Source organism: Agelaius phoeniceus, chromosome 15 (assembly GCF_051311805.1).
Source record: "Agelaius phoeniceus isolate bAgePho1 chromosome 15, bAgePho1.hap1, whole genome shotgun sequence".
NCBI lineage: Eukaryota > Metazoa > Chordata > Aves > Passeriformes > Icteridae > Agelaius > Agelaius phoeniceus.
This window is the reverse complement of record NC_135279.1, coordinates 10,881,808-10,907,111: the sequence shown is the minus strand read 5'-3', so window position 1 is coordinate 10,907,111 and position 25,304 is coordinate 10,881,808. Positions and strand designations below refer to the sequence as shown.

The following is a 25,304-nucleotide window of genomic DNA, read 5'->3' as shown; positions in this document are numbered from 1 at the left end:
GGGTGCCCTGGGAAAGCTGGCAGCATGTGTACAGCCCAGCACACATTCAAGGGGGAGTCAGACAGCAGGAGCTGCCCTCTGCCCATCTATCCTCCTGGTCTCCTCCTTGTTCCCCAGATATCCCCACAACATGGACCAGCACATGCAAAAATTGACAATCCAGTACCTTATAAGCAGAGAGGGAGAAGAGAAACCCCATTGCTCTTTCCATCAAGAAGCCAAAGGAGAATGAGAGTCACCTCTGACCTTGCTAACAAGCCATCAGAGATGGGTAGGAAAGATGGGGAGACCTGCTCAGCTCCATCCACCACCCAGATGCTGCAGGAGGCAGGGTAGTAAGGCAGGGCAGGAGACAGGTAGAAGGCTCCAGGAAACAGAGCTGAGGACAGAGGGAAGAGAGAAGCTGCAAAACAGAGAGAAGAAGTGAGAGAGGAAAAAAAAACCCAAAAAAACCCCACAAAGGAAAAAGATGAGAACATTCAAAAAAAAAAAAAAATCCACCATCATGGAAGGTGAATCACTGTCAGAGGATTGGGAGGGTGCAGCAGATTTTGGAAGCAGCTAAGGTAGAGGCACACCAGCTGAGGCAGATGCAGACAGACCCTGGGGTGCTGTACCCTGGGAAGGGCAGGCACTGGATAGTCAGAGGACTCCCAAGAGCTCCATCCAAAATCACAGTAACTCTGAGCTTGGTCACAGCCTCACAGGGTCAGTGCTGGGTGTCACCCTCCACGTGCTGCCCAGCCATCCTGTGTCCCCAGCAGGCTGATCCTGCAAAGCCTGGCCTGGCTGGAAGGCAATGACACAGATGGGATTGTGCAGATCTGCTCAGGATCTGGCTCACCATGGGAACCAGCCCAAGAAAAGCACAGCTAGACCTGCAGAGAACTTCAACACCACACATGGAAACGCCTCCACTTCTGGAAGGAGCAGGGCACAGGGCTTTCCAGCCCCCAGACATGGATGTCCTCTTCTCAAAAGCAAGCTGGGAGAGCAGCAGAGTGGGGCAGGGCTGCAGCTGCCGTACCTGTGGGTCTGGCTCAATGTTGATCCGGTATGCTTGAGCCTTGCCATCTTCCAGGACAGGGGGGGACCAGGTCTTCCCTTCAGATCTGCAGTGGGAAATAAGGTAAACTCTACTTAAATTGCTTTTGAGAAAGCCCAAACCAAAGTGCTCCACCCCAAACAAACAAAACCCACAAAAATCCCAAAGAAAGAAACAAGCTCCTTAAACAAAACAAAAAAGCAATTAAACAAATTTTAAAAAAAGCCAAAACAAAGAAGCCAAAAAAAGAAAAAGCCATATATATATATATAGCATCTATTATTTCCTTGGCAGGTTTATATTATATTTGCAATTGTGCAAAATTATCCTCAGAAACATTACAATGATAAATAGAGAAGATGACAGTTTCATCCTATTAAAGGTCAAAACCACCCTTAAACTACAAGTTTCTGTCTCAGTTTGGGGTTAAAGAGATAAGCTTATTTTGGTTCAAGAAATCAGAATACAGGCTCTTGGTGGCTCCTGTTTTGCACATTCCTGGCTTTGCCCCTTTATTCTAGCCCTGAATCCAGAAAGTATTCTGATTACACATGTGTATAGATTTATGTACACATACATACATGCAATCCCTGGCACGCCTGTGTACTAGACCACATCAGGAATTCTAGAAACACCTTTCAGGGAGAAGGCTTTCACCACCCTGTATGAATCATCCTGACCCTTTCAACAGTTGCCAGATAGAAAAAGCCCTAAAAATACAGTTTCCATTCCCAAATGCATCTTCAGTCCTGCCAAGGCAGAGCAAAATACTGTCACTGTCCAAAGATTTTCCATGTGCCTGATAATTTTTTCCCCACAAAGGCATCTGGGGACATGGCTGGAATGTGATCTCCAGCACTGAGGGTATGAGGGAGTCCCAGGGGCCTGGGCAAGGTCCAGCAGGTACATCCACAGACTTCTCATGATGCAAGAAGCTTAAGCTGGAAAATGGAAACTCAAGTAAGTTCAAGATAAAGCTTTCAACATGGAAACTGTTCTGTTTATCATCACAGTCTGTATATGCACCACTTCACAAAAACAGGTGCTGTTCCATGGGCACATCCAAGCATCCTTTGTGGACTCTCACCCCTGCCATATACCACGTTCACTTTCAGTTAAATTCTCTGCAGAGTCCAAGTTTGAAAAATAAGGTGCACGATTTTAACCCAGGAATTCTCAAGGAGATTTTTACCTTTGGTATTTTGCAGCTACACAAGTCAACATACAAAGCTGTCTTTACAAATCTAGGGTCTGACCCAAACCTACCAAATGCAGGGACTCCCATTGACTTGAACACACTTTGGATCCAGCCCCTGAGGATTTCAGCTTTTTTCCCTCACTACTGCCATTACAGCTTTTTCAACAGGGAGTGATTACTCTCATAGCTAGGTGTCTTGTTCTGATAATTTATCTTTACTGTCATTATTTGATTTAAGGCTGGAGCAATTCACTTATAAATTGTTTTTTCCAACTGGGACAAAGTCCGAGGAACATCAACATTCCTAGCAACCCCCACTTGCTGTTTGCCATGATCTGGTGCTGTGTACATTGCTTCCACATTGAAAATCAAATCTGGAGGCCCAGAACAATGGAAATGCCTAATTACATTGGCAGGGATCACCATTATTATTTCTGTGCTTTCCTCTGCACTGAGCTAGCCTGAGGAGACCTCATAGTGCCCCAAGGAGGGTCCATGCTGACTTCCCCCTCTCAGCTCTGGAGCCCACATGCCAAACACAGCTTAAAGCATCCCCAAAGACTTCAACCTGGCAGTGAATAAAAACACAGCTTCAGCAAGTGATTCTGATTGCAGAAGATAAGAGCAATAGCAGTAAATTCATTCTGTGTGAAGGTATGGCATTCAGTCACCAGCACTGCCAGCACTCCCAGTTCTCCACACCCCTGAGATCACACTGTCTGAGCAGAAAGCAGATAAACCTGTGCTTTCCAAAAGTCATCATGGGTATGTTTACACTTAATGACAGACATGGACAGACTCCAGTTTACATGGAGAAGCCCATGCATGGTTAATGCTTTAATGATTAAACTCAAGGTTTTACTATCAGTTCTGCAGAGTGACAAGAAGTTCTTGGTATAACTGAGACCAACTCTGACAGCTCCCAGCAACAATGTGAACAAAGCAGGCTCACATCAGCCCCAGCTTCCACCTGAATTACACTGAAACAAGTCGATACAGCACAATCTGGGCTCCACTTGGCACTCTGAAAGGCAAAGCTAAGGTGAATGGGAGAACCACCAGCCTCACCAAAAAGAAAGTCAAACTGTAAGTTTAATGAGCATTTATGCTTACACAGGGAGACCCCCCCTCTTTTCCCTGGGAACAGCAAAATACCATGTAATCTGAAATAATCCAAAACAATTAAGAGATTACTCTGCCTGGTAGAACAATGCTACAGGCAGCTCCTGCAGGAGGAGCTGATGCTTGGAGCTCACACCCCAACCCCAGCTGCCAGGAGCATCCCATGCCCACATCCCCAGCAGGACCAGCAGCAGGGGGGTCCCCTGTACCCCCAGAACAAGCCCCAGAGCAGTGGGGACTTGGGAGCCAGCAGAGACCCCCCCCAGGAGCATGTTCACCCTACCAACAGTCAGAGCTTTGTGTTTAGGCAACAGCAAAATCCCAACACATTTCTCATACGTCACAGGCAACTGATCAGGCATCACTCAAATGTTCCGAGTTGTTTAAGTTACAGCTCAAGGACAGGAAAAGTGTTCTCAGATGTGCTATAAGGGATTAAAGGCAGTTATGTGGAAATCATTACCCTGCACTCACACCACTCTGCTCTTTTAATGGCATCCAGGACAATCCCAAGAAAAATAACTTGACCTAGGTTAGTGCAAGGCCTTCCACACAGGGCTTCATAGGAAATGGACCCATAAACAGGACATCACTAAAAAAAACCCCAAAGTTGCAGACACCTTTTATTCCACCATTTACGTTCTAAAAGTCTCAGTCATTCTCAAAAGATTACTTGCATATGCTCACATATTTTACCAGAATGTTTTTTCACCTGGTAGTGATCTGCAAGTCTCACTCTCAAGTTTGTCAAGCTGCTTTTAAGTTGCAAGAATTCCTGTGTCTTACCAAATTTCTTATTTCTCCGTCCCCTAAAAACTAACATTTATCACTTGGGGAAGTGCCAACCTGGATCCAGGTCACTGCTGTCACCATACAGCTGCAAACCACCAGAATGATCACATTGCTACTTTCACCCCCTTTCTTTGGGGGGTGACTCCAGGGTCCTGCCCATCTCCTGATTGCTCTTCACCTCCCAGTGTGGCACACCACTGTGCTCACAGCTGATTGTTATCACTGATATGGCCACCAGCCTTCTAGAACCTGAGCTCAGTCTAGAAGCAGCTACAGCTGATGCTTCAAACTTCCCAGGCTTGTGAAATTCACCCCAAAAACTGTGGGGTGTTGGATCCATCCTCTGCAGGGCAGCTGAGCAGCACAGGAGCTGAGCTCTGCTGAGCACCCCAAAGGACACAGCCCCTTCAGTCATTGTGAAGAAGCTGCAGGATTTCTCCTCCTTCATTCCTCTCAGCTGAAACCATTGTGTATTGCTCTGGAAAGCTGCCGGGTTTCCTCTCTAATAGTCTTCAAGGAGCTCCAGAGGGGAAGCTGTGATTCACTTTTTCAGTTGTACTTTTACTGGAAACTTGAGAACATACATTGTCATCCTTCCCATCTTCCAGCAGCTTGCCTGTGCTGCTTACAGCTAACAGACCCCAATAAAATCCCCAGGAACTGGGGGAGATGGGAGGAACATCAACTACGTGAGGTTCCAGGTCCTTTTGGGGCTACATGTCCAGCAGATTCATTACTGGGTTTTCTTACACAGAAACTTTCAGAGAAACTCCCTCTCTTTACATAGAGCAGGAAAAGACAGAGAATTTTCTCAGTCAATTCTCACAGCAGACTCAGCAGTGGCATACACACCAAACCAACGGGGAAGAAACTGCTTCCAGGACTTAGTTTAGATACAGGGAATCAAAGCTGAACCTTTGAGGATTTATTCTTTGACATCACAGCCAGGAAATAAATTCAACTCAACCACCCTGGGGTTCTTGGCTGCACCTGGGGCCAAGCAGATGCTCCCAGTTGTCCAGCACCCACCTGGCCCTGTGCACAACAACCCCAGGGCTGTCACCAAAACAAAGGGCTGGAATTGGATTGGACTGGAAATCATTAAAGTGTGAAAGCTGAAAAAGCCTCTCAGACCATCAAGCCCCATTCCTACCTGAGCATTGCCAAGCCCACCACTAAACCATGTCCCCAAGTGCCACATCCACAAGCCTTAAATCCCTCCAGGGATATGAGGTCCCTGGGCTTTAAAACCCTTTCAGCAAAGAAATTCTCCCTAACAGCCAATTGAAACCTCCCCTGGCACAACACACTTCTTGCCTCTTAAGGAATTTGTTGTGTAACTTGGAAGCAACTTCACAGGGAGCAAAAAGAACAAGTTTTATACCAGGTGTTTGTGAGTAATAGTTCATGGGGCCGCTCAACACCCCGGATCTTTCTCCAACCAGCTGCCACGTAACTGGCCTGGCCCTTCCTGCACTAAGGCAGGCAAAGTACAGCTTGTGCTACCTTGGCTTGAGATTCAATAGCTGGGAAGATGATGATGGAACAGCTGCCTAATTTATCACCAGAGCAGCCTGAACCATCCTGCTGAATCTTAATCAGCACCATCACTGCCTTCCCCACAGCCTCACTAAGCCCATGTGAACTCCTGGCCTCCCATTCTGGAGCCATTAACCACAGTCTGAACATCCAGCCCTTGTTCCAGGAGTGCCCACACCAAGTAATTCCTCACATCTTACATCAGTGCCCACATAGGCATCAGTTACATAAACCAACTCCCTTCATAAACCAATGAGGATTTTCAACCACTTTGTTTCAGAACAGTAAGGCCACTGTGCTGCTTTGCCTTTCACTGCCCAAAGACAGACTTGCACATGTTGGGGAAAAGCAGGATCCAAAAGATCCAGGGACAAAACACCCACTAACTTCAGGGAGGTCAGGGGTCTGGCCAAGAAAGGAGGCAGAAAATTGAGGGTATGAAGAAGGAAGTAAAACCCCCTCAAGAAATTTGTCATGGATAAAAGATATTTCCTTTTGTCAAAGAGATTTGAAAAAAGGAAATATCTGCTAGTCCAGCCTGAGACTAGAGGCAGCTTCACAGACACCAACACTGACTGTGGGCTCCAGGGGCACAGAAGAGCCATGGAGGCCAATATGCTTAAAACCTGTGACATCTCCTTGCCAGCAGTTTTCCCAATGTGGGCACAGGGCCAGTTTCTTCAGGAAAGCTGCAGCCCAAGCCTTCATCCTCCCTGGCAGATGACAAAAGGTTCACAAAAAGCTGTGGAGCTCGCCCTGGCCCTCTGGCACAGATGGGCAGGTCTGGACAGTGCTGCCAAGGGTTTCCTGGCAGTCTGTGTCAGCAGGAACAGCAGTGCCATGAGGTCTCCCATCCCACACCCAAGGTACTTTCAAGCAGTGATTTCAGCAAAACACAGCTCCAACCCCATTTTATGGCTGCCTTTGTGATGCATGATACTTGGTCTTGGTCAGGCCACTCAGTAACTCCCCTTTCTTGTTTTCCCCACAGTCTGACTTTCCTACTGAAGTTCCCAGTCTAAGGGCATTTACTGACCAGAGACTGAAAACAAAACCCATCTTGTTCTCTAGCTCAGTAACACATAATGTCAAGGGTTGATAGAGAAAGGGCATGGAATGAAGCAGTCCAAAGGGCACCAGGGGGATGGAAGCACTGCACAGCTCCCTGCCCTCCCCTTCACTCATTCCTGGCTGGAGGAAGTCTGCTTTGACAAAACAGTTCCTCACTAAAGACATGCAACAAACAGGCTTCTTATTTCAAATATATTTCAGACAAACACATTTAAAAATAAATCTTTTGTGTTGGCTTGCAAACTGTATTTTGTTGAAGGCAGTGTACAGAAAAGATGTTGCTTGAAGAGCAACTTCTGCCCAAAGGAAAAGATATTAACCCACACCACCACAGGCAGGGCTTTCTTGAAGCTCAGCCTCAGAGCAGGGTCCAGGGTGTTGGTCCACAGCTGTGACAAACAGCAGGGGCTGGACATGCAGACAAACCAACAAATCCCCTCATTATTACCCCAGGACATGGCTCCCTGAGCAGAAACAGGTCACCCCACATTCTAGGAGGCAGATCCTGGAGCAGGGATCCACTCACACCTAGGAGGGAATGCCAGATGTGCTTCCAGCAATGACTAACAGCTGGGCAACAGGATCCAACAGGTCACTTGGGAGACTGGAGAGAAATCTAAGAATGAAGTCACTGTGCACCCACTTTGGGCCAAACTAAAAACAGACCTAATAGCTCATCACTGGAGCTGCTGTCCCTACTGCAGAAAAAACAAACTACTCAGTTTTTCCTGTCAAGAGAAATGCCACTCTTATGGTGATCTCTGGGCAAAGCCAAGGTGAGTTCTGCCCTTGGAGAAGCCACCAAGCAGTGTGATCGCCAAGAGGAGCCACCCCAAACTGAACAGCTTCTCACTTCACCATCTGTTCCTGCTTTGCAGAGCCTGTGAGATACAAAAGTCTTTAAAATCTGTGTTTATGAAGACTTTAAGGCCTGACAAAACCATTGCAATCCTACTGCTTAGCAAAGACCAACCATGTCATCCACAAACCCTGCATCATTGAAAGGCTGTGGGCCACCAGCAGCAACATCTCTGTTAGAAAATTCACCTCATCTGGACACACCACAAGGTCTCACTGCTAAAAATATCCACATCCTGCTAGGTACAGTTGGGAAAAACATCCTGAAGCCACAGACCTTCCACACAGCATCTTGCAGATCACCCTGAGGTCATGAATGAGCATGGAAAGGGAAACCAAGCAGGCAGATCATTCCTAACCCCAGCAAGGCACACACCAACACTGCTGTGAGACCTCTGTGACCACAGCCTCTGCCCTGTGCAGGAATCACCACCTAGGAGAGGAGATGCACCTGCACAGAGATATTCAAGGGTCCAATCTGAGCCAAGAAACAAGCATCAGTTGATATCAGGGGCTAAAATGTAAAGGTGGGAATTCAGTCCATCAATTCACACAGCAGAAACCCTCATCCATGAGAACGAACACTGCCATGCTGCAGGTGAAAGCTGCTTTCAGCAAAACATGGTTCTAACTCCCAGTGAAGCTGCTCTGCTGCCAGACCACCCCAGCAGCTGGTGGCTCACCAAAACCTCCTGTTCTGGATTTTCACCTCTTCCAAGGAGAGCTCCAGTAGCCTGCAGGCAGTCAGGAAGGGAATCCTGGTCCTCCCCTGGGCACAGGTTCTCTTGGGAGTAGAAAATCACCTGGTCTCCCTAAAACTGCTCCAGATGGAAACTGCCCTCCTTGGCTATGGGAAACTCCACCTGTGTGAAGTGGTTTTGCTTGCTTTTCTTATTTTCCTTGTAATACTGAAGCCACATCATCTGTACACCATGGGCTGAGCTCAGGGGACTTTGCTTTAGCCAGACAGCTCAGAGATGCCTTTCGAGGAACCAGAAGGAATCACTGAGGGTTTGCTCCATTTATGGTAGTGCTCCTTCCCCACTGCCCAGGCATCCAGTCAGAACTACATGGTTTTCCAAGAAAAGTATAAACAGTAAATGATAGCTCTTTATATCAGGAAATGCCTCTTTAATCTGAAGTGGAAAACTATATTCACTTATTTTAACTTATGCCACATACTATTAGCCATTTGTGAACCTTATAAGGAGTGTTCATTTTGCTTGGGTAATTTGTGATTTTGCTAAAAATTAATTACAATAGAAATCCAAAAAAAGACCAAGAAAACGAAACCAACCAACCAAAAAAAAAAAAAAACCCCACAACACACACACACAAAACATCCCAACTAAAAAAAAAATACAAACCCAATACCAAACTCATGCCTTCATTTTGCTTTGAAATACCCTAAAAAGCAAATATGGCAGGACCTTTAAATGTTTTTTTTATTGAACAGATGCTTAAAATGATGAGTGGATGTTAATGAAGTGGAAGGGTTTGTCCAAAGGACATTTTGATTCCCACGCTACTCTTGCTTGAGTTGACACAACCACAAAGACTCAACTCAGGCCACAGCCTGGAAAAGCTTTACAAGATACAAATAATAATCCACATGTAAAAATGAACTGAACCCACTTTTCCTACCAGTGAACCATTAAAAATAATTTCGATTTACTGTTTTTGAAAACACAGGACAATTACCCAGGCCATGGGGATGCTCCAAGAACCCAGCCTGAGAGCACATCTGCTCCAGGGCCAGCCAAAAGCCCTCTGAGCAAAAGTGACACAAGAGCACATCAGAGAGAACCAACCTGTTCACAGAGAGAAGCAGCTGGTCCACACATGCTTTGATCTTGTTTTGAGCTTCTAGATGTGTCATGTTGTCCGTGTTCTCACCGTTAATTGCCAGAATAATGTCTCCTGGGCACAGGTCTGCCATGGCTGCTTTACTGCCAGGGTTAATCTGGGGAGGAAAAAAAAAGGGTTACTTTAACGAATGCTGGAGTGTTTTTAAAAAAAGAAGTCCAGTTTCTTGGAGTAAGATGCAGGTAAAGGGAAGAGTTATTTCTGGAGAATGTGTTTTCTCTTCACCAACAGCACCTACCTGGGGTTGGATGCCAGAGCTCTCAGGTGAGCCCCAGGTCTCCAAGGGCCATCCCCTACAACAACACTCTTTGAAATATGGGTATTTCACACACAACTCCAGCCACTGTGTGACCAGGTCCCCTCTTCACATTTGTCTCTTGCTTGAAATAAATGTAATACACTCTTTCCAGAGAGATGCTTCACACTCCTTTGGCTTGCAGACCCTTTCATGATGCTGCAGGAGTCTGTCCCTAAGCAGCACATGAAACCCTCCTCTGGTTAACCACCATCCCCCTGACTGGGGGAGAGGTCACTTTTGACATCACTTCTTCTGGACTGACATCCAAATGATGTCTCTTTCTAGCCCTGCGTGGTCACCAGCCCCAGAGGGATTTAGCAGATATGGCACTTGGGAACATGGTTTAGTGGTAGCCTTGGCAGTGGTGAGGTAACAGCTGAAATTGAGGATCTTTAAGATGATTTCCATCCTAAACAATTCCATGGTTTTATTCTATAAATATCACACAGCTCTTTAAGCCTCCACAATTCTTTCCTTCTGGTTTTGTCAGAGTGCCAGAACCTTATAAAACCTCTAACTTCTTTCCTGAGGAACTAATGACAGGTCCAGGTACAGTTTGTGGTCAGCAACAAGATCAATCCTATAGCCCATAAAAGAGGTTCTTGAGAAATTACCATTTCATTTACATCATCCTAAATGTGGTTTTAATTTTACAGTAATATAGAATGACGCAAGGCATACTCAGAACAGGTAAACATGTCTGGTTAAACTCTATGCTATGTGTTTCCCTCTAATTTCCTCTTCAGTTTATTCACAGCATCTGCTAACCAAACATATTTTATCAACCGAGAAGTTGTGGCAAGCCTGACTTTTGGTTATTCATGTGTCACTGCACTACAGCAAGCTGGTGCTTTGGTTCTGTTTACTCTTGATTTACACAGATGGAATTCCCTGTCTTAGATGGTGGGTCTCTGCCCCACCCTCCTTGAGAAATCCAGACAACAGGAGCACTGCTGTACCCACCATCTCCCCTTGGCTTACAGCAGTGCATGACAGCAACCAGGCAGACCAGGTGTAGTTTTTCAGACAGTAAGACCAAGTGGGGCAGTTCCCCAGTGCCCAGAAGCCCCCCAGCCACAGCTCATCATTAAACAGGTGGGGTTTTTTTAGAAAGGGGGCACACACATGCACATCCCAGCCTTCATCTTGATGTCATACAATCCTGCAATGCCTTGTAGGATTAAAGATCACCTTAATGACCATCTTGTTCCAACACAGTAGCACATTCCACCCAGGTTGCTTCAAGCCACATCCAGCCTGGCCTTCAACACTTCCAGGGACAATTTGTGCTGTTTTTGTAGGGAATTAGAAGAGGATTTAGTCTTACCACAACAGCCCCTGTGGATTGCAGTAGAGCTATCCCTGGTGAGAAGGAGAGAGCCCCAGTGTAACACTGCACTGCTGCACTGCTCCCTGCAGGACCACAGCTCCTGGCAACGCTGAAACACAAACCTGAAGGTGTTTGACAAGCTCCAAACCACTTCTGACAGTTAAGCAGAACTGGCAGCCCAAGTACAGCTTTTGTTGCATTGTCAGAGTAAATCAGTATTTGCCATTTGCCCTTCAATAGTTTCAGCTGGGTTGTTTGGCTCCAACAAACCTGCCCCGACCAACTGCTCAGGGGCTGCCCTGTGACTCAGCTCAGAGCAAACAACAGGAGATGGCTCTCAGCTCCACACACATTAGCCCTGACACATTTCAAGCCAGGACAGGATTATTTTTCCCCTGGCATTGTTAGGGGTTTTTTGACCCCTGTATCCATTCATGGGGCATTAGGGTCCTTTTACAGCCACAGAAGCTGCCAGACTCGTCAGAAAGTCAACCTAAAGCTCAACCAGCAACTCCAAGGAAGCACCTCCATGCTCTTGCCTGCTGTTATCTGCTTCCCTCAGTGTTCATCCCACAGCCCTGGCTGCCAGCAGGCTTTTAGATTAACAGACCTTCAGCTTGACCCAGGACAGCTGTATTTTGTTCTTGCCTATTCAGTGCTGTCTAGATGTCTGATGGATTTTTTCCCCTGTATTGATCTTAACCATGCTGTAGCTTCCTTGAAGAATAGGCTGTTCACAAATGAGACTTTTAGCTGTTTCCTAATTTAAGCTTCTGCTTTATTTCAAATTATTTTGGCAGTATTTTCATATTAGCATTTTATGCTAGTTGTGGAGATGACCAAGGGCTTGAAATGGAGCTGCACTCCAAGAATTCATTTGAGATACAGCATCGGTGTCTAAACAGCTTGGGAATCATTACTGTAATGTCTGTCAGGCCCAAAGTTTGTATTTTAGTGAATAATATTTAAAATACCGTAGACTAAGTTCTCCTGACCCACAGCTGTGCAAAGCCACTGACAGCAAACACTCCACAGAAAGTCTGACAAGTCTGGTTATGGGTCAGTGCTGTGCCTGAATCCAAGTGCAGGGGTTCTGCCTGCTTTGGACATGGATTAATGCTGGGTTAACAGCTGGACTTGATGGTCGTAAAAACCTTGTCCCATGAAGGACTCTGTGATTGTATGACATTGGAGCCTGGCAGTGCACAGAGGTGTTGGGATGGAGCTTGGATCAGAGACACTCACTTGTGCCTCTCTCCAGAGAGCCCTCGGGTCTGCCCTGAGCCAGAACCACAGTGTGTGTGACTTCAAGGAAGCACACACGAATCTGAGAGTGATCAGACAGGTTATGAAGTTAAAAACACTGCAAAGAAAACCTGCATCAAGTCACTGCAGCCCTGTGTCCTTGAAAGGACAACATAAATCCAAAGCCACCTAAAGCAGACTTGGGGTGAAGTTGCCCAACACAGACATGCCAGTCCTGCAGAAAGGGGAGAGGACCATCCCTCTGTATCTTCCTGCTCCAGAAGTACTATCCAACCCCTGCCTGTGTGCCATCCCTGGTGCTCAGCAGGTTCTGAGGCACAGCCTGGGATGCAAGCCAGAAGAGCTGAATGTTTTATAGAATCACAGAATGGTTTGGGTTGGAAGGGACCCTAAAGATCATCTTGCTCCAACCCCCTGCCATGGGCAGGGACACCTTCCACCAGTCCAGGCTGCTCCAAGCCCCATCCCACCTGGTGTTGAACACTTCCAGGGATGGAGCAGCCACAGCTTCTCTTGGCAACCTATGCCAATACCTCACCATGCTCACAGAAATAATTTCTTCCTCATATCTAATCTAAAGCTTTCTTACTTACTTCAGCTTAAGGCCAATTCCCCCAAGTTTTCTGCGAGTGAATCAAAGCAACTCAGAGGAACAGGTCCAGTGCAGTGACCTGTCACCAGAGACCATGGCAGGGCTGGGGTGAGCTCTTCATGAGATGCTTAAGCAGATCCCAGTGCTACCCACCCCCTAAGCACTGCTACATTTTCAGCAGGAAGGAACCAAGCATGAAATATGTGCAGAAGCAGTTCATGTGCTGGAGAGGTCACTGGCACTGGGGCTTCCCCAGCTCCTTTTATGCCCAAAGAAGCTCTGGTGTGTTCTCAGCCATGCAGGCACAGCACGGCTGCTGCTCTGAGAATGCAGAGTGCACGCCTGCCAGCTTCACTGCTCTCCCAAAACTGAATAAAGAACAACCCTCTGAGTTTAACCCCTCCACAAAAACAAGCAGCTGCTTCCTCGCTTCTCTCTCTCAGAAAATGAAGATGCTTCAGAAAGCTTATAAACAGAAAAGACTAAAAGAAACAAACCATTTGCCCAGCAATGCTGTGGTAGAGCAGAGCACAAGGGGGTATTTGCAGAGCACTTGCCCCAGGTAAGCAGCTCCAGGCTCTCCAGGTCCCAGAGAGCAGCCCCTCCTTGCATAGCATGCCTGTGGAGGGTGTGTCCTGCAGGGATTTGTTCCCCTAGGGAACCAGAATGTACTTTTCCCCCCTTTTCTAATAAAAATATTATTCTTCCTAATCCCCTCGGGATATGTCTCATTTGTGACATCTTTCCATGTCCTCCACATAGCATTGTGTTTCAAAAAATACCAGAGGTCCAATATTGGTGCCTGTCTCAACCCCCTCTATTGTTCCAGTAAGAAAAACACATATTTAAAGAAAGAGCTCCCAGTGGACAGCTCTTCTTTCACTGCCCTCTGCCTCTTCAGTCACCACAGAAGGTTCAGTGACAGCACCGCAAGCATCACCTCCACACCATGCCTTTTGCCAAATCATCCACCAGGGAATTATCTCACTTTAAAAAATTGGTTGTGTTTATTAAGTTTTTTCAACCATATTCCCTACTGCTTTTTCCAGGATTATCATCCACCTCTCCTCTCCTCTAAGGCAATTACCCTCCAGCAGCCCCTTCCCCAGCCAAGTGCATACTTGGATGCTATGAAACAGATTGGGATAGTCCCAAAGCCAGCAGCAACTCTCTTATCTGGCCACTGGAACATCACTAGGATTTACTGAGTGCTGGCATCTGACAATGACAGGCCATTAAAATAAAGTACACTGGGGCAACTGCCTTGTGCTTAACCTAAATTGGTTGGTATTGGAGCTGTGCAGTCTAATTTAGTAAGCAAGAATAATCTTGCACCAAGAGAAGTTTGCTCTTGAAACACAGTGTTCTACCATCTGCCCTGGAGCTTGGCCACAGAAGGGAGCCAGAGCTGGGAGAGGATTCAAAGCAGGGTGAAATGCCCATGCCTGCACCCCTGTTCTCACAGGGATGGGAGCCCTGCCCACCACAAGGATGACTCTACTCACAAACAGCTTTGCTCAAGCCAACTTCAGAACTGGGCAAACACCACAAGCTGAACCAATCAATAGTTTAGTAAAAGGTTAATTTGTAATATTAACTTAATCCCTTTTTATTTCTACTCTTTTCCCCAGAAAGCTGCATCTAAGGTCACCTGTGTCAAGACTGAAGGATGAGGGATGCAGCTCCTCACTGCCTGCAAGGCCTCAGCACGGCCATGGGAAAGATCAGGTTAGTCTTTATTCTCACAGAAATTTTTTATCCAAATCAACAAAAGGTGCCTATTCAGGCCATTCCCACCTACATAATGAAGGCAGCTTTATCTCTGCCACATCTTCACTTTTTATTAAAAGTGTACTCTAATGCATCCCATCAGTGAACAAAGCCAGGATTTAATGGGTTAAAAGGTGCAATCTCAAACAGGCCTACACAGACCACACCACTCTTCTCTTAAATCAGTGGTAGTTTGTTGTAGGCAAGGCTGGGGGAATTTTCTGTTCTGCAACTGTGATCAAAAGGACACAATTAAAGTCTTTGAGAGACTTTCAAGACAGTGTGACAAAATTCTCAGCTTTTAAACAAAGCCTGTCTGTTCCATGCTATGGGGTAGGGAATGATCTTACATAGCTACATCTTTTAAAACAAGATGAACCAAGAGTCAAATAATTAACTAATGAAAATAAATTCCCTAAACCCTTTAAACATTCTTTCCAGGGATTCTCTTCAGCTTTTCAAAGCATCCTGCCTTGAATTCCTTGCCAATTCGTTTGCATTTTTCTAGTTGCTTATATAAAGTCTGATGTATCAAGACATTATTTAGATAAGCTCACAGCCCAGTACATGAAGAACACTGTTCATGGAATCTGAATTCATTTAACTACTGAAGAAAACAAGCTTAAAACAATAGAAGGGAAAGAATCAGAGTACAAATATTACAAAAGGCAAGACAGTCAAAAATCCTTTAGAATCCAAGTACTAATGGATCCAAATCCAAGTTTAGAAACAGTTCCATAGAGTAGATCCTAACCCAGCCCAAAGAATGAGGGCTCTGTACAAAGAGGAGGCTGAGAATCAGTGAAACTGGACCTGTGTTCTAGAGCAACCAGCCACTAACCCATGGGCAGACCTTAAAACATGGATTGAGAAAAAGAAGGAAGGGACCCACCAGGATCACCTGGTGTATCTTGTCAACAGCTCACTTGCTCAGCCCAAGGGCACACAGCTCTGGGAGCACTCCCCATGGTCACAGCCACCAGGAGCCCCTCACTCCCTCCTCCAAAGGCAAGTTAAAGATTTTACTGCACAAAACAACCCCACTCAGCAATACAGCTGCTACTACACTTAAATCTGCTCTGTGTTTACTTTGCCTTGTTAGGGAGCAAAGGCCAGGGAGGGAGAGCTGCCCTGGGGACACCAGTGAGCCCCTGGTGTGAGTGTGCTTGGAGCATCACCCCGGTCCCTCAGGTACCACACCTCTGCACAGACCAGCCTGAGCAGCATCACAGAAAGTGTTTATGGCCAGAATAGCTTCATCTCCTTCAGGGATTTGGAATCCAGCTCTCCAGTGAGGTTTTCCCCCTCAGACACCCCTCAACAAGCAGCAGGGCTTCTCAAGCCCTTCTCAGGAGCAAGCATTAAGCACTGTGCAGAAGACAGAGGAATTGCTTAGAGTTTGCCTTCCAAATCATCTGCCTCTTGGCCAGGAAGGCAGGCTGACACTTTCCTTCCCATCCAAAGGAAAGTGTACAGAGTGATCTCCAAAGAGGAAAAAATTCTTCAACATAAAAAGTTTAATCCAGTTGGTGAGCATACCTGAAGTTTCATTCTTGCAGCACACTCAGGTGTTAATCACAGAGTGCAGGGATTTGTGCCTTTGCTAAACAGCTGCTTTAATGGTGAATGTCAAGTATTTTGCAGGGTTTGGTCCTTTGGACCAGAACCTTTGCATATGCTAAGGGTTTCTGAAGGGTTTTGTTGCTTATGGTAAACAACAGCATTCAGAGCAGGGTCAGCATCCTGCAAACCTCCCCTCTGACAATCTCCTCTGTTGTTATCGACCAGTCCTGGAGTCAACTGCTCAAAACAGCTTTCTCTTTTAGCTGAGCACTGCCCGTATCTAATAATTAAGAATAACAACTTTAAATAATCTTCTTTATTCTGGTATATTTTGTTTTCTGAAGCATGGGCTGTAAAATGTCATTGCCACATAGTTTGCTATCAATCCACACAATATGTAAAACTACTTAAGGCTTAATGGGTGTGAATGCAAGTTGCTCTGGTTGTCAAGAAGGATTGAGTGTGGCTGTGAGGCATCTTGATGGTGTTTGGAAAACTCATTGGCTGAAATCCTGTTGAACAGCACTTTTTATTTTTTTTTTAAATACAGCTGTGTTCTCTGTGGAGAGAAAGCAAGTTTTGTTTTGGGCTTCTCCTGGCTGGAAAAGTTCCTCAAAAGCCACACTGTGGCTTGACATCTTTGCTGTTGCTCAAATAACAGAGTGAAACCTGTGTTTGCTTGAAGTTTTTGTGTAAATTCTGAAGTAGAAACCAAACACAGCCTTATCTACCAGGGCCTGGGGCAAGTGGGGTGTTAGGGGCTGTGTACAAACCCACTACACGAACAAGCTCAGTGAGATACAGGGTTTGCTCTGGCACACATCTGGCACTGATAACAAATCAAGCAGAGTATTTTTCTGTGAACCTGTTTGTTTTAACCTTTTCTATCAACACTGCTAGATCTTGAGAGAGCTACTGTTTTCTTTCACACTTGAGAACCTGTGGTTACAGATGACTTAAAAAATAAAAACGTTTTTACAATGTGTTTGGGGATCTGAGAACCACAAGTCAAGGCATTTTGTGAATGTTGGAAGAAGTTGGAAAACAAATTCAGTTAGAAATACTATATTGCTCCTTCTAGGATTTCCTGTGACATGTATTTCATCCTCAAGCTATCAAAAATGAAAATAAACTGCATTGGTCTGCATTAATTCCACACAATTCATAATGACATATTTGTATAAAAATTAAAGGACTTACCCAATTTCAGGAGGACCAGGATTATAACCATCAGCTGTGTCACACAGCAAAAAAAGTTTAGGAAAAAAAGAATAATTGCACATAATTCCCCCTGTATACTTCTTGCACCAACAGGAGTAAGCCTGTTATCTAACTATTCCCTTTAACCCACTTTATCAAGTGGGATTTAAGGGCACACTTCTACAAAATAATTTTGAATGCCTGTCCCAACAGGCAATCTTTCAATCTTTAAGAGAAGCTGACATCACCACCATTTGAAACAAAAAGAAGGGGGAAGGAAGAAAACCCCAAACCCACAAATCCCAAATACCCAGGGACACTGACCCTATGCTGCTTTGTCCAGCCTGGCAGAGGCCTGGCGTTTTCACGGGTGTGCTGGGTTTATTTTGTTACCTTGCCCCAAGGTCAGACCTTGCCTACATGGATCTACTTGAATCATTCTTTCCACCTGCTTTCCCACTCAGGATTATCAGGGTGCTTAATTACAGTAATTAGTATTAGGTTTTCATTCCAGTATGTTCCACCACTACTGTCTCCTGAACCAGCACAAGCATTTACTCTCCTTTTTCAGTTATTAAACAAAGCCTCAGCCATAGAAACACTTCAGCAGCAAATATATTTGTGACATATTTCTGTTAGTTCTTATCTGTAGCTCAGATTAAGTGTTCTGTACCAGCACAGCTTCACGCCCTAACACCCAAACCTCTCGGCCCTGAGTTTATAGGAATGATGAGAAAAACAAAAACTGACTAGCAAAAGTATTTCCTTCCACTTGAAATAATCATCCCACTTGAAACACTGTAACAACTTTACTGTGCAACCAAGTGAGGGATGGCTTTCATCCCTCAGCTCAACACAGACAGCAAACCCAACAAAAGTCAGCAGAAATCGGGGGGGGCATAGTTAGAGGGGCTTCTTCAGTCCATTTGGGAGCTCTGAACAGAGTGCATCATTTCCAGCTGATAAACTAGCAAATACATAAGAACTATACAAAACAAAAAACCCCACATTATGGAAATTGAAATCCTCCTAACTTGTGTCAAACAGAGACAAAATTCCTGTTCCTTTTGCTGCTGTCTCTGATCCTTGCCTTCTACAGCAACACATGCAGAGTTCCTGGAGTAACCAAACCTGTTACTGCCAGCCCTGGGGAGCCCCTTCTGCTCAGCCATCCCACCCACACAAGAACAAACCTCCCAGGCCTCCCCAGGTATTCTACCACTGAGCTCCCTCTGCATTCACACAGGATCACAGCACAGACTTGGGCATTTGCTGGCTGCCCTGACAGAGTCAACAAAACCACTTTTACTGGAATTCCTTCCTCAGCAGAATTCTTTCTCGAGTATCCTAACCTTTAACAGGACACATCTCTGCTCAAATGTGAAAGCTGCTTAAGTTTAAAAGTCAACCTTAACTCAAACAATACCTGGATAATGGATTGCAGACCAATTATTTCTCATCCTTCTTGTGTTACAGTTCCAAGCCAAAACTGAAACTTGCATTTTTGCTGCTCCTCTAGAGACCAGCGGGTAAACTAATGTTGAAGCCAGCAGATAAAGGAAAACTTGTATTAAAATCTCATTTTAAAAATACTGGAATTGGTCCACTTGTCAATTATCTGTTTAGCTAAGTAATTAATCTATGATTTCAAAAAGAGCAAGTGCATGGATTAACACTGGCAGAACTGGGCAGATGATGACATCAGCTGCTCTAGGAGCAGGACAAGCAAGTTCAAATGATTAAATGCATTCAGCTCCTCCAGTTACGCTCATGACTGATTATCTTTTAATCCCAGGCAAGGGGGTAGATCAACTGTGATCCCACACAGAACCACAGCACTCACTGATGTGGTTACAAGCACAACACTGAGAGCAGCCAAGTGAGTTATTCCATTCCTGTTCCTGAGCCATGGCTGCAGGTCAAAGGGAATGTTGTCACTGGAATAAGAGCCACAGGGAACCCCCTTTCCCACAGAGGGCAAACACAGCACCCAGTATTGGCCTGCTCAATCAAGGAAAAGCAGCTACCAGAAATTTAATTAAATCTTAAAACCACTTTCTATCAAGTCATTAAGGTCAACTCGAAGCAGATCTTTTGGATCATTTCTTACCCCCATAAATATCATTAGGAGGAGTAACTATTAATGATGTGATGTCCTACACCTACTGTTAGCTCACTGTAACAGTGGCTAAAAAACAAACTGAGCCCTGTGCTGACAGCACACCACTATCACCCTCCAGGGCTGCATGCCCCCAAACCAGCCCAGCCCTGCTAATATGGGTCCTCCTGAACATACAGGAAGAAAGAGGATAAAAGGGTATCTGTAGCACACCTAACTTTTCATGTGACTGTATGAGAGAGATGCCCTAAGCATGCCCTTCTGGATTTGCATTTCTCTTTAATACCAAAGAACACAACAGCCCACCTGGAGCCCTGGCCTCTCCAGGGCAGAGTTCAGCATCAGCTGCTCAGCAGAGCAATCAGATCCTTACCCTTTGTCACTTAAGACTTATCAAATCACAGAGAGAAGTGAGCTGTTTTCAAGAAAAAAAGACCATTGCTTAATGTCCTGAGCCTATTAGAGACAGCTGCAAGGGACAGACTGAATACCATCAGCACCTGCACAGCCACAGCCACCTCACAGGGGCTAAAAGGCCAAAGTAAACCATTGTGAAGGAGGCAAGTTCCATCCCAAAGCAGGACAGGGTCATTGTCATGTTCCATGCTAGCAAATCTATATATTGTCATTTATCTCTTGACTATAGTTTTGTAGACCACCTTCAGCTTTGTCCCCTGCCCAGCACCACTGTGCCTCCTCCTGAGCTCACTCTGGCAGCTCCTTTCATTATTTCCAGCCTCCAGCACCCAGAGCTGAATGTGGGTGGCCTTGGATGCTGAAATCCCAAACTGCAACCTGATTTCCCAACATAACCAGGTAGGATGCAAACACCTTGTGACAAGTTGATCCTCAGCTCCCTTTGGGCCAAGCAGTGGGACACAGCAGTCCCACACCCCTCAGGCAGCCCAGCACATGCTGGCATCCTGGGCCCACAGCTGGATGTGGGAATCTGAGAGTGTGGTCCTGCCTCCCAGCAGGGTTTCTGCCTTTCCAAAGATGTTTGTAATTTAATGGCATTTTAGTATAAAACAAATAAAACTGAAATTAAAGAAGAAAGGCACTTTGAAGGGAAGCAGAAGTCAGCCAAAAGCTTCCACAATTAGCAAGAGTCTCCTGCCGTGAGCCAGGCTGGGCAAAGGGGGTGGAGGCTTCTCATTCCTGGAGACGGGAAGCCCCCACCCCCCTTGCCAAGATTTAAAGCCAGAAAGAACAGATTTCCTGGACAATTACAGAATAAAAGGGAATATGGCACCACAGCAGCCATGATCAGTGCTCTGCACAGCAGCAGGGTTGCACAGAGCCACCACCAAGCAAAGCCCAGGCTCCCCAGGGAGCCCTCCAGCAGCCCCTTCCTGCATCCTCATGGCCAGGAGCTGCAGCAGAAGATAATTCACCAGCTTTAACGTTTTCAGGTACTGTTTGCAAAGCAAGTGAGGTGTTTTCTTGTGTTTTGAGACTGGAGCCCAAGCAGAGCACCCTACATCTAGATTTACACCCTAGTGGTTTGTTTCCCTCCCTCTGGGAGCAGCTGTTAGAGTACAGCACATCAGAGCATCAGCCCACTCCTCAGGGGGAACAGAATTTAAAAAGGATCCAATTTAAAAGGCTGCCAAATGGAATAACACCCTACATCTGCTTCTTGCATTACAACTCCTGGTGATCCACAGCAAGACTGGCCTGAGGAGAATCATCCTCCTCACACCTCCCAGGTTTGCCTAATCAAACAAGAAATTTGGCAAGCCACCTATCTAGGCAGAAGCAGACTTAGGTTTTTCTTGTTTAATATTAAACCAGTTTGGTTTTTTTTTTTTTTAAAGTAACAGGAAAACTGGCTCCCTCCACCGAGTTCAGATGTTCACTTCCACAACAAGAACATTTCTACAATTGCTGGGAAGTGATTTTTGATACATCCCATGTTACCAGAGGAGAAATAGAATTCTCCATGTCCAGGAGGCTCAGGCTGAACCCCAAAAGCTGAGTGCCCCTCTCACAGCACATTGCAGCAGCTGTTTGGAATACAGCTCCCCCGTGCTGCACAGCCAGCCCCACCTGCACCACCCCACCTTCCCTCTCCTCCATCCAGCTCCTCCTGCTTCTCCTCCAAAACAGCCCTCACTGGAGCACTGGGAAAGGGACAGGCCAAAGTAAAAACAGAAACAAAGCCGTGCAATAGACATGTTTGAACTCAAAGACAAACTAAACCTCTTTAAAACACACTCTCTTCCATAATTATTTCTCTGAAACTCAGGATCCGTGTTTTCTCTTTTCTGTCACAGCTTTGGCAGATGAATGAAAAGACGGCAAACAGCTTGTGCGCATTACAACAGTATTTCTAAGTTACAGCTCCTTTCAAACGCACTCAGTGTTTGTTCCAGAAATTCAGCAGCAGCTGCCCAGGGCTGCAGAGCCCGACATGCCGGGCAGGCAGAGCAGGGCAGGGACACTCAGTGCCCCAAGGAGCGTGCCCAGCTCGCACCCAGCACCTCATCCATCACACGCCGCGCCGCCAGCCTTCCTGCACGGGGGATGCTTTGTTTGCACACGTATCTACACACAAAGCCTACTTCAATCTATCTGGGGCGTCTTAGCAAAGAATTTTCCAGAATACATATTTGTGAGGTCAAACACAAGTGTGAGTACACTTACACAGTAATTATTACCAGCCCACATAGACCCCAGAACACTGCAGCCTGCATGGAGAAACTTCTTGCTGACTTAACTCATGCCTTCTTTAAAAACCCCAACAGCCTGTGAACTCAGTCCAGGGCACGAATCCAAACCCTGCGAACACTAAAAACTTTGAAAGCAGATCCTTATGAATTAACATCCAAAAAAACTAAAGCACGGAGAACGCCGTAACACTGGGGAAAGCAGCTGAAACAGTGCAAAGCTCAGAGGGGAGCACTCATCTGAGTGCATAGAGAATAATTTCGAGTTGCAAAGAGCCCAAGCGCTGCCACCCGCCCGGCCCGAGCAGAGCCCGCCCGGCTCCGGGTACCACCCGCCCGCCCCCATCACCTGCGGCCGCCCCGCTCCCCCTCCGAGCTCACCCTGGAGATGGTCAGCGGGGCGCTGAAATCTTTACCGCCCACCAGACGAAAACCCCACGGCGAAGGGCCACGCAGGACCACCGAGTGCGCCATAGCGGCGGCAGCGGCGGCGGCGGGCGCTCCCTGCCCGCGGACTGCGGCAACTCCGAGCGCCGGCACGGAGCGAGCCCGAGCGCCGGCCCGGAGCGAGTCCGCCTCCCGGCACACCCCGCCCTCAAGGCGGGCCGGGGAGGAGGCATGGACCCCGCCCGGCTGGCCTTGGGGAGCTTCAGCGCGGATTTTCCCCTGGATGCTCTTATAAGTGGGGTTCGGAGCGACTACTCACAGTGGTCAAGTTGCAGTACTTTGCTGGTAGTTTGGTGTGGTTTTGGTCAAAGCCCCCCTCACAGCAGTTCCATCCTCTGCAGTGCAAGGAAAATGATGCAATAGGTCAGTAAACGTTTGGTTGTGACTGTTTTATTCATTACAATAAGTCTCCCGAATGAGAAAAAAGTTCAAGGAAATAATCAGATTTGGTTTAAAGCGGTTTGTGAATCTTTCACGGTTGTCACTTGGACAAAAGGTAAACTTCCAGGAAAATAATCACAGAATCACAGAGTGGTTTTGTTTGAGATGGACCTGAAATGTCATCTCAATCCAAACCCCTGCTGTGGGCAAGGACACCTTCCACTGTCCCAGGTTGCTGCAAGCCCCATCCAACCTGGCCTTGGACACTTCCAGGGATGGGGCAGCCACAGCTGCTCTGGGCAGCCTGTGCCAGGGCTCTGTCACCCTCACAGGGAAGAATTTCTTCCTAATATCCAATCTACCTCTGCCCTCTGTCAGTTTGAAGCCTTTGCCCCTTGTTCTGTCTCTCCATGCTCCAAGTCCCTCTCCAGCTCTCTTGGAGCCCCTTTAGGCACTGGAAGAGGCTTTCAGTTGTCCCCAGAGCCTTTTCTTCTCCAGGCTGAACACTCCCAAGTGTCTCTGTCTGTCCCCACAGCAGAGGTGCTCCAGCCCTAAGAGTATCTTCATGGCCATTGTACCCCAACATTACTGTGCCTTGCAGTGGTCTGTGGAGCAGCACCTGGCCCTGCAGAGGATCTCAGTTTCCTGGTGGCACAGCTGGATCAGTGACAGCTGGATCATTGGAGCACCATGGAGATGTCCGTGCTGCCAGTGAGTGTTGAATGGGATGGTTTGCAGGCACAGAGCGGTGGGTTGTAGGTGGGGTGGGTGTCAGCAGAGCTGCAAAGCATGTCCCCTAGAAGCTGAGAAAAGATCTCCAAATATCTGTAAAATTTCTGTTTTTTCCTGGAAAGGGCTGGACCAGAATTTCCCACTTGAAAAAGGAGGGCCTAACAAAGGATTCATTGTTTAGAAAGTCCAGTTTCATTGAGCACCTTCTTGCTGCAAGTTTGATTTATGTGCCATTTGCTGTGAATGCTCTTTGCTCGTGACACAAGAAGGTTTGTGTGACTGCCTCAGTGCTGTGCCCATTTTCTGGGCTTTGGTCTGAGACAGGAGTCACAGCTGTGACTTTCAAATAGGCTCCTGAGCTGTCCTGCAGCTTTGGGATAGAGCAGCACGAGTACAGTCTACATGCTGTGTCACAAACCTGAAACACAATACACTTGGTTTGCTTTGCTAGAAAGGTGCCTGCAGAGGGGAGGTCCAGCTGCAGCCAATACCAGCAGAGCTTTCCCCTGCTCTTTGTTCCTCACAAGAGCTGCCTTCACCAACAGAGGCTACACAGGCTGACTTTGTCTGGGTGATGAATCATACCTCCTTATTCCTGCATGATATCACCCAGCTTGCAGAAGCCTGGGAGTAGGCTGGGCTGAGGTTTCTTGCTTGTGTTAGAAAATCCACCCAGCCAAACAGCAAAATTCCTCTCACAGAGAGCTGGAGGACTGGTTGTGTCCCACCTCTCCTGCTCTCGCTGTTCAATGTCCTGATGAAGAGGATTCTCTGAAGGACAGAGTTAAAAATGTGCACAAATGCAGCGTGTCAGCAATGGCATCTCCTTCCTCTTACGAGGGAAAAGAAAAAATTCTTGCCGTGAAGGGCACTAAGTTTACTGGAAAGTAGCAACAATAAACCAGAGCTATGGAAAAAAAGAGGAAAAAACCGAAACCCGCAGTTCTGTGGAGTCAAACATTTCCCACTGCCACTCGCTGGAGCTCCATTCCCTGGGTGGGTTCTGAACTGCACCCTGCTGTGGAGGGCAGCTCTGCTGTGCAGCAAAGCTTCAGGGGTTCCAAGTAATTCGCTGGCAGAGGCTAAAGATGATCAAAACACAGAAATCCCCTCCATTAGAGTATTCATTTCAAAAGCAGACAGGAAACTGCTGGCTCCAGGGCACTTTCTCTTCAAGGCTTTTTGAATGCTCAGCCCAGATCACTCCTTATGGAACTGATGCCTCATCTAAAACTCAACCCAAGTAGAACAAAATTAGCCAAATTGGTATAAATTTGTGGGTGTGTTTATACCAAATGAGACTATATTCCAGAATACACTACACTGTGTGAAGTAGAGGCAGTTTTACTATGAAGAAAATTATATGCCTTTGAATTGCTCCTGATTGAAAGTGTTCACATACAGAGCAGCTCTCAGGATTCAGAACTGTATCAGGAACTAATTTTG

General features: G+C 46.5%; 1 protein-coding gene across 1 annotated transcript in view; it reads right to left on the bottom strand.

Moving 5' to 3' along the window:
* PDLIM4 (PDZ and LIM domain 4) overlaps positions 1–22,842 on the bottom strand; it is a 44,587-nt gene extending 21,745 nt beyond the window's left edge. The window contains exons 1-3 of the mRNA XM_054642899.2: positions 22,680–22,842; positions 9,437–9,588; positions 1,028–1,112 (exon numbers count right to left, since the gene is read on the bottom strand). Coding sequence (XP_054498874.2) covers positions 1,028–1,112; positions 9,437–9,588; positions 22,680–22,772 — 330 coding nt within the window. The 5' untranslated portion in view covers positions 22,773–22,842. The remainder of the gene's footprint in view (positions 1–1,027; positions 1,113–9,436; positions 9,589–22,679) is intronic.
* Between the last annotated feature and the right edge of the window lie 2,462 nt (positions 22,843–25,304).